Source organism: Crotalus tigris, unplaced genomic scaffold (assembly GCF_016545835.1).
Source record: "Crotalus tigris isolate CLP2741 ecotype Arizona unplaced genomic scaffold, ASM1654583v1 scf7180000024445.887990, whole genome shotgun sequence".
In the NCBI taxonomy this organism is placed as follows: Eukaryota; Metazoa; Chordata; class Lepidosauria; order Squamata; family Viperidae; genus Crotalus; species Crotalus tigris.
This window is the reverse complement of record NW_024100614.1, coordinates 413,552-429,717: the sequence shown is the minus strand read 5'-3', so window position 1 is coordinate 429,717 and position 16,166 is coordinate 413,552. Positions and strand designations below refer to the sequence as shown.

Below are 16,166 nucleotides of genomic sequence, written 5' to 3'. Positions count from 1 at the left end.
GACGTTTCAAGTTCAGCGCCTGTCTGAAGGTGGGGCTGAAAGGCGTTTGAAATTACTCGGATGCAGATCAAGTGCCGAGAACCCGAGTGTTCTCAGTCGACGAATAGATCTCCCAGATGAAGAGCCACTCTTCAAGTGGTCTTGGGGAAAGAGGAGCTCGAGAGGCGATGGGAAGTTGGTGGGAACTCTCTCTTTCGTCTGCAGCAATTGGACTGTTAAAAAAAAAAGTAGCAATGCCAAGTGAATCAAAAATACACCCTGGGGAAACCGACATAAGCCTTGGGAATGTTACACCCCCCGTCCTCCCCTTGGAATACGAGGTACATAGGTAAACATGCTGCAAGGGATTCTCTCTGTTCTGTACCTGGAATAAAATGGGTTTTGTTTTTTTTAAGAAGCTGGAGGAAATAAGATTAGGAAATAAAAAGCATAGCCTTTGAGATGGTGAAAAATTTATTTGAAGCTTACATGTTTCAGCTACAAAACTCAACTTTCTTATAGGACCAATATTTACAATCTAATCTGAAATACATGGAAAACTTTTATCTTCAGTTTTGTTAAGTCTGATACTAAAATTAATGATTACAACTGAATATAAAGGAATACCAAGGAAGTTTTTTTGGGGGGGAAGGGTGTAGCATACAAACACACCAAGTATTTGGGTACAGAAATGCAGGTTTAATCATCCTATAGAATAGCTCTTCATAGCACAATATTCCCCTGCTGTCCTAATCTACAACTACTCTAATTACACTATGGAAAAGCATCAGGTTGAGGAAGGTAGTTCGGAATATTTACCAAATTAGGATAAAATGTTAATCATCAATATACTGAATGTAAGGATTAAAAAACAATGGAAAAACTATTGACTAATGAAGTTCTACACATTCCCCCTACTTGGTGTAATAAACCTAGAAAGTCTTGCAACAAGTCCATTTGGGTTTAGTTATCTTTTCATATGAGAATATTTTATCTTTAAACCCAAGAATATAGTTTATCTAGTTCGCCAAATAACTTTTGACTCATAGAGGTGGCTTCATAATTTCCTTTAAACTTTCTGGTGCTGCAACAATAGTCCACTAAAATTCAATGCAAAAAAAATGAATAATCTAAACACCCCCCCCAAAAAAAACCCTTCTTAATTTAATGTGTTAATTTAACACATAATCTTTAAGGGTTGGGTTGAGCCTCAACTTGTTGCTCCAATCTTTCCACAATGTTTTTCAGACGTTCTTCATTGTTGAAGAAGAACAAGCAGAGTTTTCTTTCCATCTCCTGTACTTTATTATTTTCCAAGACCTTCTTCTTAGCTTTTATATCAGCAAGAAAATCCATAATAAGTTGATTTATTTTATTCAATTGGAATTCCAACTGCTGAAACTGTTCAGACAGTTCCTAAACATGAGAGAAATACAATAGTGAGTTCAATATACTTCTGTCCCACTATACTCTAGAAATATCATTATATTAACTCCTTTATGTAGGCAATCATGAGCTTTTTCTGCCCACATCTTTTTGAAATATGGTTATTTAAAATTTCTGATTCTTGGCGTTTATATTGTAAATCAGGAATATGAACATTTTGATTTGATTCTATTGGCCAACTATTACTGGTTGTTGGCAAGATCCTTCTGCTGGATAAAAAGCTATGGCTGGGTTCACACAATACATTAGATTGGGAGTCTCAAGCTCAAATATTCAAAAGTGCTGATGTCAACTGAACAGCCACTTCACTTTGGTCATTTAATTTGTTGCATATTTATTTATTTATTAAATTTATATGTTGCCCATCTCACTATCCAAAGCAACTCTGGGCTGCTTACAATATAATAAAAACACAAATATAAAAATATTAAGATTAATAAGAATTAGATAAAACTAAGAACCAAATACATGAGCAGTATGAAGGTGGGATCTTTAACTAAAATATCAATATCTGGTGTAAGTAACCTAGATCAAAAGAGCTGCCCAAATCCTATTTTTATGTTCTTTCCCTCTTCTTGGTGAATAGAGCAATTTTAATTTCCTGCATTCTTTTTTAGATCTGCCCCAAGAGCACAATTTCCAAACTCTTGATAAAAATGCCTCCAAGTAACCTCTTTCAGTGCACCAATTTCAGTATATATTTTGGTCCACTGAGGAGGTCTAGAAGATGCATCAGAATTGTCTTAGTAAGGTGAAAGGAGCAGAGGCCAGAAAGTGTTTTCTACGATAGTGCCAATGCACCTGAACAGACCTCTCTTAAACAAGCATGATTCCCACCTGCAGTGACATAACCCTAATAGGAGAGGGCCTTCAGAAAATTATTATTCACAACTGGTAATGTTTACTGAGTACTGCAGTCATTTTTCATGAACCTGAATTGAATTATATTATTTGGGGTTGCAGATTATTTTACTGTATACCCTTCATATAACCAGTGCTGCAATTTTGTGTTGGGTTTCCATTCTCCTCCAACAGTGTAAGTATAAGAAATAAAATTGGAAAGCCAGAGAAGACAACTATCCCTCTACAGATAGTCCTTAACTTACGACCACAATTAGGCCCAAAATTTATGTTGCTAAGTGAGAAATTTGTTAAATGAGTTTTGCCCCATTTTACGAATTTCTTGCCACATTTGTTGTGAATCGCTGCTAAGTTAATAACATGATTGTTAAGTGAATCTGGCTTCCCCCGTTGACTTTGCTTGTCAGAAGTTTGCAAAAGGTGATCACATGACCCTGGGACACAGCAACTGTTATAAAAATGAACCAGTCGTCAAGCATCCAAATATTGCTTGGGGATGCTGCAACAGTCATAAGTGTGAAAAATGGCCATGAATAACTTTTTTCAGTGCTGTTGTAACTTCGATCAGTCACTAAATGAACTGTTGTAAGTAAAGGACTACCTGTATTGTCACAGTGAGGCAGGGGCTGTAAAATTAATGAGTGAACATTCAACAGATGTCAATATGAACTGCTGATAGTACTAAGATGGTCAAGGAAAAAGAACCACTCTCAGTCAGAATATTTAGGTTAGGTCCAGACTGTGTCACAGATTTGGAAGGATTTAATTCTACCTATCAGCTTTATGATAGTTTACTAGAGAGTTTAGATTAGACACAACAAAAAGTTATAAGGCATTTTCTTATAATTACAGTATTAACAAAAGTACTGCTGAATACTCCATGAAACCACCATCTCGGGTGATCATAATCCAATTACTTACCTGATTACTAAGACACACACTTTCTTCTTTGCAGTATATTGAATCATGAAGAATTGTTAAATCAGCATCCATCTTTGACAAAAGAAGACTTTGTTCTTGGCCAGCTATCACTAACTGGTCAAACATTGATACTGAATCCAAATGTAACTTTTCAGCCATCTCTTCAAGCCTTTCGTATGTTGTAAATAATTGTTTTGGATTCCTTCCTTCCAGAAGTTGACACATCCTTTAAAATATACATAGACATGGGATAGAAATACAACAAAATTAACAACACCAGTATTTCATTAATGATGAAGCATAAAATATAACAGACCTTACATTAGTGCTTCAGTAAGTTTGAAATAAGTCAGCTTCTTACCTATGTGCTGCAATATTCTTTGACTCAACAGTGCTATTTTGTGTCCTAGGAAGGGATATAGAAGGCTCAGACACTGTTTCTATTGTCCGCACTAAAATGTCATTGCTTAATTTCAGGTCTTGCACCATATTTTCCAGCAGACGGCTGTTTTCCCTAAGTTTTCGAAATTCAATTTCATATGCCAATTGAAGAAATTCGAATGATGCCTTCTGTTTGATCAGCTGGTTACAAATCTGATCCTGCCTTGATGTATAGTAGTCCTGTCGAGCAATTTGTAGATCAAAATCCCCTTTAACCACAGGCATATTCAACAACTCTGCATTCTCCTTAATCAGCAAAGGTAGGGTTCCACTGTTTATTTGTGATAAATCTGTTTTTATTTTTGCAATATCATTATTCAAACTAGAAATTTTAGCTTCAAATTTTTCTTTTCCATGAATCTGCAAAATAGACAAATAGTTTCTGAGTTTTTGTTTAAGTGAATTCTTATTGGGGATATACAATACAATACAATACAATACAATACTAATACTATACTATACTATACTATACTATACTATACTATACTATACTATAATACAATACACACACACACACACTTATAATATTGTTCCATTCCTTTTCCTTCTCCTCCTCTCTGCCTATCCCACAGCATCCAACAGAGTTGAGGTGCTCTAGATCTAGCTCAACAATTGAACAATGTCATCTTGTGAGGCACAAGAAGCATACCTCACAATGCCTGTTCTATGGAATACATCCTAACCTGGCCTTTAAAAAATTCCTGAAGACCTGGCTCTTCCACCATGCTCTGGGCCAGGATAATATATAAGTCTGTTGCAACTACTTGAAATCTGTGTTTTTTCCCTAGAGAAGTGTTTTTTATTTTCATTGCCTTCTATGTTGTTATGTGGTCAGCTATATAAATTGAATACATTCCATAACACACTTTATTTTGAAGTATAATTACAATTACTCATCTTTAAAACCTGAGTAGCTGTAGACCTGAGCAAGTGATTCCAAGGATGACTTCTTAAGCAGGGGTCCAACCAGCGCCTTCTTCAAATCTGAAGTATTGTTCCCCTCCTTCAAAGACTATTCTCTAACAGCACAGAAAATCCTATTTATTTCAAAAATCACTGATTCAACCTCATTCCAGCTAACACTTCAAAACCAGCCAAGGCCCAACTCAGCATAGATCTGAGCAACTCATACTACATTTTCAGGATTAATCTGTTCTAAAATGCCAAATGAGTTTGCTCAAAATAATTAGTGCCAGTGTATGGAACATTTAAGAGGATGATATGTTCAAGTCAACTCACTATGAATTCAAAGACCATTTAAAGTCAAGACAATAGCATTAAGCCTTATGCAGATATCACCTTACCTTTTTTAAAGTACCTATACTCTTCTCTGCCCACTGAAGACCCGATCTCATACTTAGGTTCTTTGCTTGCTGTTGAATTAATTGATGCTGAGCACAAATATATGCCATTTGCAATCTAGCCAGTTCTGATTTTTCATCACATATACCACTGCTTTCCTCACAACTGGAGGACTTACTTATATGTACAAGTTGGAAATTTTCTTCATTAGAACTTTCCACCAGTTCAGATATACCCTGGAAAAACTGTTTTTTTGTATATGAAGTAAGCGCTCCAGTGCTTTGTTCTTCTTGATACAAATAATTATCTAAAGCAAGTTGGGTTAGCAGCACAGGAGAAAAATCCAGGTCTTGTCCAGCTGCAACAGCAAAAAAAGAAGCAAGTTTCTTAACTCCTTCAGTTAGGGTCCGAAGCTCATTGTTTATCTTTATATTCATGTCTGTAAAGTTCCTTTGACCATCTTTCAGGATTTTAAGCCCTTCCTCACCTCTTTCTTTAATTTTTAGGGAGATAAAACTATTAGCTGAAGCCATGATTTGAAGCTTGTTACGACGATGAATCTTTACCTGTTTAATCTTTTTAAAAGCTTGAAATTCATTTTCTAACATTTTAAGAGTTTCCTCTTTTTCCTCACAATTGTCAGTGTTCATATCCAGAGGCTTGGAAATCTTAAGAACTTCACTGAGAGCTTCTTCTCCTAAAATTGGTTTTGATGATTTTAGGAGAGTGTTAAATGACTGCAACTCTTCTTCAGATAATACATTATGTTCATTCAAAGCTCCACAGAACCACTCCAAAAATGATTTATCTTCCAAAGTTTCAAATAACCAATCAAAGTCTTCTCCATTAAGTGAATTTGCCTTTAAATATCCTGTCCGCTTTAGAGTTTCAACAAATCTAGCTCCACCATCCATAATTCTGTCTTCACTTGTTGATGCTGGATATTGCAGCTATTCTCTACCAGGTTTTCAAATATTTCTAGAAAAATATGGCATAATAAAGATAAATTAGTTTTATAAAGATCTATATTCTGTCAATTTATTTAGAATGCATGGTTTCAAACTAATTAGAATTTTACATATTAATAACAATGCCTGTCAATACTAGAAAATAATGCAAAAAACTGAGTGGGCAAGTAAACTGCTTTAAATTTCCGGGGGGAAAATAAGCTCCTTTCTACTCGTTTCCTATTAAAGTCCCTTTTCTTTGGAAATTGTTATTTCTCCCCTTACTTGGTATAAATCCCCAGTGTCTTTCCTAGGTTTATTACCTAGTGATCACATGAATTCACCCGCGTAGGATTCAAAGGGATCTGTAGGTTTGAAGAGACTCGCTCACCAGCAAACCCCAAAGCATCCCGCGCCAATCTCGGGGAAAAGCAGCTGCGCTGCTTTGGCGGACAAGGTCGGAGAGGAATTCAAACTTCCGCCTTTACATGAAAAAACAGCTTTCAGAGCCTCGCGAGAGCCAGATACATTCTCCCGAGAGCATAGAGATTGAACTTAATGCTGATCTCAGAATGTAATGATTCGATTTAATTAAAATGCTTCTCAATTAAAAATAATTAATGTAATTAATATTAAATTGATTAAAAATTAAAAGTGGAGCCATAAGAATTTGCAGCTTGTTACTTTTGGGAACTGTCTTTCCCATTATATCCAGTACACCCAAGAGGAGCCAGGCACAGGTTCGTCTTTTAGTCTAAAACGCCGTTTTTCCAAAATTGTCAACTTTAAAATATGTGTACTGCAACGTTTCATGTTGGTTGGGGAATTCTGAGAGTTGAAGTCCACACATCTTAGAGTTGCCAAGTTTGAAAAACACTGATCTAAACGTTATAAGGAAAATAATCAACTTGTACAATTTGTTGTGTGATATTCTCATCACAAGATCGAAGTTATTCAAGTCTTTTGTCTCAGATTTTTGTAAGCAACTTCCTATGTGTGTATATTAGAAAGAAAAACTACCTTGGTTTATATCCACATGAGATTTAAACATGTACTATGTACATACTGGGATGTAATGTGGGAGTGTCGGATTAGCATCAGAAAGACAGGTGCTTCTCTGCTTTCAGCCAGGGAAGGGGTCATTCCAGTCTATTTCGTAGGGTGAGCAAGCCCGACATAGCTCTAATAATTCAAATCTGTACAGGACCATTCGTCGGCATTTTAAATACCGTTAGTTAGTCACCTCGCTGTCCAGTCGTTGGAGTTACTAAAAAAAAGAGTCTCCCAGTTGCTCCTATAGCATGTTACTCTACATTATATCTCTATCGTATTTGTTTCTCTTTGCATTTCGGAAACCGGAAATCATTATCGGTGACCTACAGGAAGTGGTTTCTGGGGAGGATTGTCCCGGCTGGAGTAGTGTCGTTCCTTGAGAAGCTGCTTCGTGGATTTGTGCGGCTGGGAAACGGTGAGTTGTTGGAGAGCAACCAGCTCGCGGCCTGATAGACCAGTTTCTTTCTTGCGCGTTTTGTTCGCCACGAGGACTCAATAGCTGGGAGTCGGGGAAAGGTTTGCCGCAATAGCTGAGAGCCGTGGGAAGGGGCTGGTGTCAATGCTGGACGGAAAGTGACTTAATCCCAGCCTTGAATCTTTTCAACCAGCCTTCCCCAAATGTGCTTCGCATTGCATTGGGGAAACCGGTCTTACGTCTGATATGACTTATTGATGCCCTCTTAAAAGCACCCCTTTTCTATTTTCCTCCCTGAGCCCCTGAAAATTACTTTTTGCCTCAGAGCTGCCATGTCTTTAAGACTGCTGTTTGTGAAAAGAACCCTGTAAGGGTTGCTCCGCTTTCTTCCCTTTTAGTAAGAACTAAGAGGACTTTGTCAATTTTTCTGTAGGTTTCGGCTCTTCATTATTTGTGAGCTCCTGGATGGATTTTTCTCTCTTTTCTCTCTCTTTGTCACACATATATTTCTATCATTTCTTTCCTCCATTCTCCAGCATTCTTTTCTGCTCCCCCCCCATTATGATTAAAATGAAACAAGCCACTCTGATAGCAAGACATTCATAACTCAAATATTTGTGTAGTTTAGAAATCAAATGTGGTAATTTTGGTAATGTGATAATATTCCCTTACTCTTTTTAAATCTGTTCTTTGTCTACAATTCCCAAGTAATTTTCAACACTATTTAAAATACGATCCATGCAATAAGAATACAGATATACTGTACATATGCCTTCCAGCCAGCACTGACTCCTACCAATTGCCTGGATTTCTGCAGGTTTTTTGGCAAGATTTAAGAACGGTTTATTGCATTCTTCCTAGAATTGAGAGAAAGTGATTGTCCCAGGGTCACCCAGTTGTCTTTGTATCTAAGGCAAGACTAGAAACTACAGTTTTCTACCCTGGTGCACCAAATTGACTCTCTTACTGTACATATAATGCTAGTAAATTAGGTTCAGCAATAAATTATGTATCTATCAAAACCAAATCACACATATCAGCCTTCTCTGAATATGGAGCATTCTATATAATATTAGGACTGCAACTGCCCCCAAATCCCCATCTAATGTAGCTGTTTGTCTTACCAGGTAACAATTCTGAGAATTATAGATCTGAAAGATCTGAATGGTACCATAGGAGGAAAAACCACCTATGTAGTGTCACTTTGTATGTGCTTAAACAAAAAAACATTTTCAGATCCAGTTTGGTGAAACTAATTTTGATTCAGATTAAATCAGCAACTGTTTGCAACCTAAGATTTAGAAATCTAAAATCTCATAAAAACATAAATCAGTACAAGTTTATCATTTTGTTTTTCACAATGGCCAAGCAGCCTCTAGGTTTCTTGCAAACAGGAGATGGAGGAATTATTCTTTTCACCATTGTTCTGAGATTGGTATTTTGGAGATATTTGAGTCTCAAGATTAAATGCCCTCGATGTATCTGTCCTCTATGAAGTTATCCAAATCCTTTTTAAAACTATCCAGGTTGGTGGGCATTATTACATCTTGTGCTAATTAATTCAACAAGAATTTTACAGTTCTTGTAGACTAGGATGAACAACCCTAAATAACTAAAACGTTTAAAATGTATATCTGATATACTGAAACTGAAGACACAAGGTAGCTTTCTGATGAGATGAAGCATGCCCCCTTTCAGGGCATCTGAGCTTTTTGCCCAGAATATCTTTAATTTCATATTTTAAAAGACAACATGTATAATTGTAGGTTAAATTAGATTAAATATTCAGGTAGCAATGTCCCTTCTACAGGAATAATACCTCCCAAATGTTCAAATAAATTGGTGAAAGATTTTGTGCAAAGTGACATTCAAAGTCATTTTCTTTGCCCAGTGCCAGTTGTGCTGGTATACTGATCAATTGACAAGGCAGATATTGATGTAATATCTAACAATAGTCAGACATTTTTTAATCTCAATTATTTTATTCAATAGGTAGATGATAGAATTAACTGATAGCAAGTGTTGTGTTTTGATTCCCAACTTGGCACATCACAGACTTAACTTAAAATTAAGTCCTGCTCTTTCTATGTGTATTTCAATTTTAAATAAGATCCCTATCTCTGTATAGTATAGAGGGCAAGAAAGACAATTCTGTCTTTAAATGAGGACAATATTTGTATAATGTGCCTATACAATTTTTAACAGAATTCAGCTGACATTATATCTGGCCATGCTGCCTAGAATGAGAATTTCCTAATTATTACTATCTGCAAGGAATCTTGAGGTATCATCCAGTGTGTGTGCGATAGGATAGTATTTATCCTGAAATATATACCTGTAAATTCAAGAATGAATATATATTTATATAGTTATGTTAATACATAGATATAATATTGAAATACTTTATATAAGAATATACATAAACACAATATGAAGTGTTCCTTATTGGAAATTATCATACTTGTATTCTGATAATATGGGCAGTATTTTTGCCAGAAGGAAGACTTATTCTGAAAATCAAGGTTACACCTGGCCAAAAAAATCCAGTTAGATATTTTTAATAAAAATAGTATGTGACATATATTCTTGGACTGACCAATTATTTATCCGTTTACTTTATGGTGAAGTGTACCATCCTGTGTTTCCACATAACAGCTTGATTAAATAGATTGGGTTAAGAGTGAGTGAAGACTATATTTATATAGGGTTTTATAAAATTTCCTGACAGAATAATCAACCATTGGAATAGATTGCTTTCAGAAGTTGTGGGTGCTTTATTACTGGAGGCTTTTAAGAAGAAGACTGGACAGCCACCTGTCTGAAATAGTATAGCGTTTCCTGCTTGAGCAGGAGCTGAACCACTAGAAGACATCCAAGATCCCTTCCAACTCTGATATTCTATGTTCTATAGACTACCCTTACCAAGTGACTTCTATTACTGGAAATGGACTGCAACCCAGCCACTCTTAATCAAATAATTTTACCACCTTGGCTCTTTGTGCAAGCAATGCCATGGGCACTTAAATAGAACCTTTGTAGATATTTATCTTTTGGGCTTTAGATTATAGGAGATATAATCCAACATATCTGATAGGTATTAAGTTCTGGAAGACTGAATTAAGTCATCTGACATGCTTGTTATTGTAGTTTGGGTAAAGAAACATCTGCAAGAAAACAATCAAGCTTAGAGAGGACCAAAGATCCCTTCATTTCAACCCTGAGCTATAAATATTCAAATTTGTCTTTTATTTTGATAACATTTCCCATGATAATTTGAGTGTCTATTAAAAGTCCTTCAGGAAAAACTTTATTCAGTAACAATCTCCAGATAATGTCACAAAATAATCTATTTAGTATAAAGTAGTTCTTGGACAGCAATTGAGAGTGGGATTGCCATTGCTAAGCGATGCAGTCATAAAGTGCAATGTCATATGACTATCACTTAGCAGTGGCAATCCTGACAGGTCCAGTTGCTGTTGTGTTAACTGAAGACTGGGCTATTAACTGAAGACTGGGCTATTGAGGAGGAAGCAGAGGAAGTCCCAGGTAAGGAGCACAGGGTTACCAGAGGGTAGGGAGGGCTTGGGAGGCCTAGCTAATGCTTTGTGTGAGATGAAGGAATTGAGAGAGTGAGTTAGTGGAGGTTTGAGAGGGCTGGTGGAAGTTGTGCACAAGCAAGAATATGTGCTGCAGATGGGAACAACTTACCAGAGTGATTTGCAACTTTCCTTGCTGGCTTCCCCACTTTGTTTGTGGGGAGCTAGCAGTGAAGTAGTGATTATGTGACTGTGGTTGCCTGTGACATTGTAACTGATCTACATTGAAACCTATTGTAAATGTTTCTGGGCTACAAATACCTAGATAAGATTTTAGCAGGCATGCATGGTCATGTGATTGGCCAATCAAATTTATGATTGTACATTAAGGTTCCTTAGATAACCTTGGCCTCAAATTAAGGGGTAGTAATGTAAACACCATGCTATATATGGTATGGTAATATAGTACAATAAACATAGGTAAATCACGTTTTTCTTTGAGGTCACTATCAACTGTACCAAGAACTGCAGTTAGTGACCTTTTTGTACTGCCACCAGACAATATTCTTTTCTTTTCATAATGAACTTGAACATGTATGTACTTTTCCATTTGTTTTCAGATCCTGTTTAAAAGCGCCAAAGGCAAAGCAATTATCATTTGTTAAGAAGATATGGGTAAGGATATTGACAAAAATATCCTTTAGAAATATCTTTGCTTTTTAAAAATATATTCAATATATCATGAAAATGCTAATTTTGCTTCCAGTCATGTTTAAATGAAAAGTTGGGTGAGATTTCAGAGTAGTAGTAATTAATATAATACTTGTAGTTGCAACTGTTTTAAAGTTCATTTTGTTTGCTGAATAACAAAATGATACTTTTGTAATCTTACATTATTTGGAGATATATATCACTTCTTCAACACCTCCCCCTTTTAAAACTTCAAAGTTGTTTTTCCCTCAAGTTATTTGGAGATAAATCAAGATTTCGCAAAATTTAAATATGAATAAAGTAGGAATGAAATTACATGGGGATTCTAAAAATCTTCAAAAACCAAAGAGAAATAAAAAAGAAAGATGGGCAAGGGACAAACCATCACAAAAACCTGTTTCCCAGGAAGGAAGTGGCAGTATAAATAAACAGTTCTGAAAATTGGAGAAGGAAGGGAAGTAATTACCACCTCAAAGCCTGCACAATTGAACGTATTGAATGTTTCCTTCAGCCATTCTCCCTCATGAAGCTACTTACCATTAACAGCCTATAGAAAGAATTCTACAACTATCGTCTTTTTATAAGCCATGTTTTGAGTATTGTTATCCTGAGAGGTGAAATATTTTTTAAAAAAGAAAATTACCAGTACTGGTGGGAAGGGTGGGTATAACAGAAAACACAGAATTCGTTTTACTTTGTAGTGTGCTGAAATTGTATTCGTATTTAACATTTATCTTTTAAAATTTATTTCCTATTATGATGAAGTGTTTTAGATAACTGTCTCTCAAAATATTGTTGATAAGGATGCCTTTAATTTAATTTAAATATTACCAAGGAATGCTATAGTATTTTGAAAGATTTCAGATTAGTAGATTAGTGTCCACCTAATATTAAAGCAACTTGAGATAAGAAATCTTACAATATCTATCTCAAATAAGATCTCAATATCGTATTTACATGTTGGGCTTGCTACCATTCTCCTATATATTTATTTTTATCCCACTTTTATTACTTTATAAGTAACTTAAGGAAGCAAACGTATCTAATACCCCTTCTATTTTGCCCCCAACTACAATCCTATCAGGCGGGTCAGGCTAAGAGAGAGTGACTTACCCAAAGTAACCCAACTATCTTTCACGCCTAAGGGGTGAAACTCATGGTATTCTGGTTTCTAGACCAAAATGGTTCTCCATATCAAACTATACATAATATAATAATTCAGTGTTGCATTGTTTACTATTGTTAAACCTAATAATCATAAATTGAAATTATTCATTTCATGTTGTAGATGGAGAAGAGAAAACATATGGTGGGTGTGAAGGCCCTGATGCTATGTATGTGAAGTTGATATCTTCTGATGGCCACGAATTCATTGTTAAACGGGAGCATGCACTCACATCAGGAACAATAAAGGCAATGTTGAGTGGCCCAGGTTGGTATATCATTCATTTCTGAAAAATTGGGATTGAGAATTTTTCTGTTTTGTAATACTAAAGTAATCTCTAGAACTAGTTACTCAAAAAGAACAGTACAGTTTTGTAAGATTTAGTATTTCAATTTCAGTCAGAGATTGTCTCCAAACAAAAGTGAAAACGATTTTAGAATCATAGGGATTTTCCAATATTACCAGAGGAACAATTTTAAGCTTTAGGTACTTTTTTATAAATCAGTTTTTGTTTTTTGAAAAGGGATCAGTTTTGAGTTAGCCATAATACCAAATTGGGTCAATAATATATATTATGGAAAAATAATTTCCATATTCATTCTGCTAATGATAATAATTGTACAATTCTAGAGACTGAGAGTGTATCTGCCAATACAAGGAGCACTACTGGTGGGATTAATTTCCCTTCCTCACTTTTTCCTAACAAATATATTTACCTACTATGCCCATAAATCCATAAAATAAATTTGGGTTCCTACAAGCCAGATTTATGGGGAAAAGGAGCTTGTATTTCACAGCTTATATTTCATATTATATTTCACATTACGGGGTGAAGGAGCTTGTATTTCATATCACATTCACTTATAGTTCACATATGTTCAATCATGCTTACTACAGTTTTATTCTAGGAATAAAATTTAGGGATAATCAACAGCTATCAAAATCAGAATTAATTCAAATTTATGACACTTTTATAATGATTAACATCAGTATGGCACAATTCCCAATTCGTTTCTTTTTGGAAACAAAATCTGATTAAAATCCAATTATTGTTAAAATTACATTTAATGTTGCTAAAGGGATAGTTTTTAAATTTCAATTAGATACAGATAATCCCTGAGTTATGAGCGTTCACTTAACGTTCATTCAAAGTTATGTGATGAGTGCCCCATAGTGCTTATGAGTAAGTCCTGAAGTTACAAATATTGCAGCACCTTACGAGCGACCGCAGTGGCTCTGCAACATTCACCCTGGTTATTCTATCCCTCCCTATCCCCGTCCCAGGTCTCCCTAGGCACTAGGCCTTCATCGCGTATGATCTCATGGTACTTTAAGCTTCTGTTCTCTGCAACAGAGAATGGAACTGAAGCTGGGAGATGCTTTCACGTGCCTCCAGAGGCTGGATCGAGGCTCCACATGCCTCAGCGGCCTGGATCTAAGTCCGGGGGAGGTTTCTGTGCACCCCGTGTGGCCTGATCCAGGCTCCGGAGGCCTTTTCCAGGCTGCTGCCGCCTGGATTTGAGGCTGGGGAATGCTTCCGTGCAGCCCGATTTGGGCCTGGAAAAGGCCTGTGGAGCCTGGATCGGGGTGCGCAGAAGTGTTCCCCAGCTTCAAATTCAGGCAGCAGCAGCTTGGAAAAGGCCTCTCGGGCCCAGATCAGGCCATGGGGTGGGGGGTCACGGAAGTGTTCCCTGACCGCAAATCCAGGCGACAGCAGGAACCACTGCAGAAAAGAGATGGTTCTTTTCCAGGTGAGTCCGGCATAGCAGGAAGGGAGGGGGAAGCATGCAATATCTTAGTGGGTCGGGGAGGCCTTGGGGGTCTGTTCCATGGCCTTCCCCACCCTGAGATACCTCATGTTCACTTAACGAGCCACGCGAGCAAGGGAATGATCTCGTACCTCGAACGAGATTCACTCTACAAGTTTTCGAGTAGAATGGGCAGGCTCCATTACACTCAACTTGAGGACTACTTGTAAATGTGAGTTTAATTAGCTCTACAATGTAGAGGCCTAATCTGCTCTCACGACAAAAGCAAAGTTATAAATAATGGAGTCATGCAGCAACACCTGACAGAAAACAGGTCCCTCATATATAGGTATAGATACAATTTGCAGAGGTATTACTGAGAACTATAAACGATACCTGAATGTTGATTTTAGCTACGTTTTGGGATGCTTTCCCATATTCCTAACTATAATTTATGATTTAAGATAACAATTAACTTCAATCATATTTTTATATCTATAAATATATTAATGAAAATATCTGTGTTTTTTATGTGCACAGGCCAGTTTGCTGAAAATGAAACAAATGAAGTGAATTTCAGAGAGATTCCTTCTCACGTCTTATCTAAAGTATGCATGTATTTCACCTATAAGGTTCGCTACACTAACAGCTCCACAGAGATTCCTGAATTTCCAATTGCACCTGAGATTGCACTGGAACTGCTGATGGCTGCAAACTTCTTAGATTGTTAAATAGAATAAATTATAATAAAAATGTAAACCACCCCTCTTCCCCTCCAGTATTTAATACATATGTTTAGTTAGCAACTTTTTCGTATAGCATGTTTTATATGTTTGGCCAAGAACTGTACTCATCACTGTGGAGGATATTTCTCACAGTGGTTTTGCATAGGCATCGTTCATGCTCAGATTTTGTTTTGCTGCTTACACAAGTACGGACTTCTTACCAATTGATAAATAAACATGCCAAGTTATGCATGATCTTTGCCTTATCCTTCAGCAAAAAAAAATAATGTTATCAACGCTATGAATTTGCTGAAATTACTTTTTTCTGAGAACAGATCACAGTTAAAGATGGAATCCTCTATGGGGATGAATCCAACTTCACTCATTTGGAAAGCTCAATATTGGATATGCTACAAATGTGGTGGGGGGTTGGAATTTTACGTTAGCATATTCTCAGATTGTGCTAATAATAAAATGAATTTATGTTATAATTGTAAAGATGTTATATAGCTATGCTTATAACGTATTTGTTGCAATACTTTACTGCATTTAGTTTGTTTTAACTATTGGTAGGTATTATTACATTTACATAGTAATCTATCATGGCTTTTTCCATACTTCCAGTTCTTGTTTACTTTTAGTATCTTTATAAATTCATCTATAGCAGGGATGTCAAACCCAATCACGCTGTGGGCTGTATCGTGACATATCAGGATTTGTTTTGCCCTATGGGGGTGGGGTGGGGGTGGCCTGCACAGGCCGGATGCGGCCTATGGGCTGCACGTTTGACATGCCTGATCTATAGACCTTATAAAAATGATGATTCCTGACTATATTGTCATGTGAAACAGAGGACTATGACAGAAAGACACTTCTCAATTTAACATGAGCAAATTTCATCCTGAATAATATTTTC

The 16,166-nt window shown here is 36.4% G+C and overlaps 2 protein-coding genes across 4 annotated transcripts; one reads left to right on the top strand and one right to left on the bottom strand.

Annotated features, from left to right (window-relative positions):
- Positions 1-406: 406 nt before the first annotated feature.
- Positions 407-6,611, bottom strand: HAUS3 (HAUS augmin like complex subunit 3). 2 transcript variants are annotated; one of them, XM_039332070.1, is made up of 5 exons: positions 6,289-6,611; positions 4,953-5,928; positions 3,569-4,008; positions 3,208-3,433; positions 407-1,395 (listed from the first exon to the last, which is right to left on the bottom strand). In XM_039332070.1, the coding sequence occupies exons 2-5, from the start codon at positions 5,862-5,864 to the stop codon at positions 1,171-1,173; spliced, it is 1,803 nt and encodes a 600-aa protein (XP_039188004.1). In that variant the 5' UTR covers positions 5,865-5,928; positions 6,289-6,611; the 3' UTR covers positions 407-1,170. The 2 variants fall into 2 exon arrangements, with proteins under 2 accessions (XP_039188004.1, XP_039188003.1); XM_039332069.1 differs by having other exon boundaries at positions 409-1,395; positions 6,221-6,610.
- A 662-nt stretch (positions 6,612-7,273) lies between these two features.
- Positions 7,274-15,741, top strand: ELOC (elongin C). 2 transcript variants are annotated; one of them, XM_039332083.1, is made up of 4 exons: positions 7,274-7,365; positions 11,522-11,576; positions 12,901-13,044; positions 15,066-15,741. In XM_039332083.1, exons 2-4 carry the CDS (start codon positions 11,573-11,575, stop codon positions 15,254-15,256), a joined length of 339 nt encoding a protein of 112 aa, XP_039188017.1. In that variant the 5' UTR covers positions 7,274-7,365; positions 11,522-11,572; the 3' UTR covers positions 15,257-15,741. The 2 variants fall into 2 exon arrangements, with proteins under 2 accessions (XP_039188017.1, XP_039188018.1); XM_039332084.1 differs by lacking the exon at positions 11,522-11,576 and having other exon boundaries at positions 7,280-7,365.
- Positions 15,742-16,166: the final 425 nt, after the last annotated feature.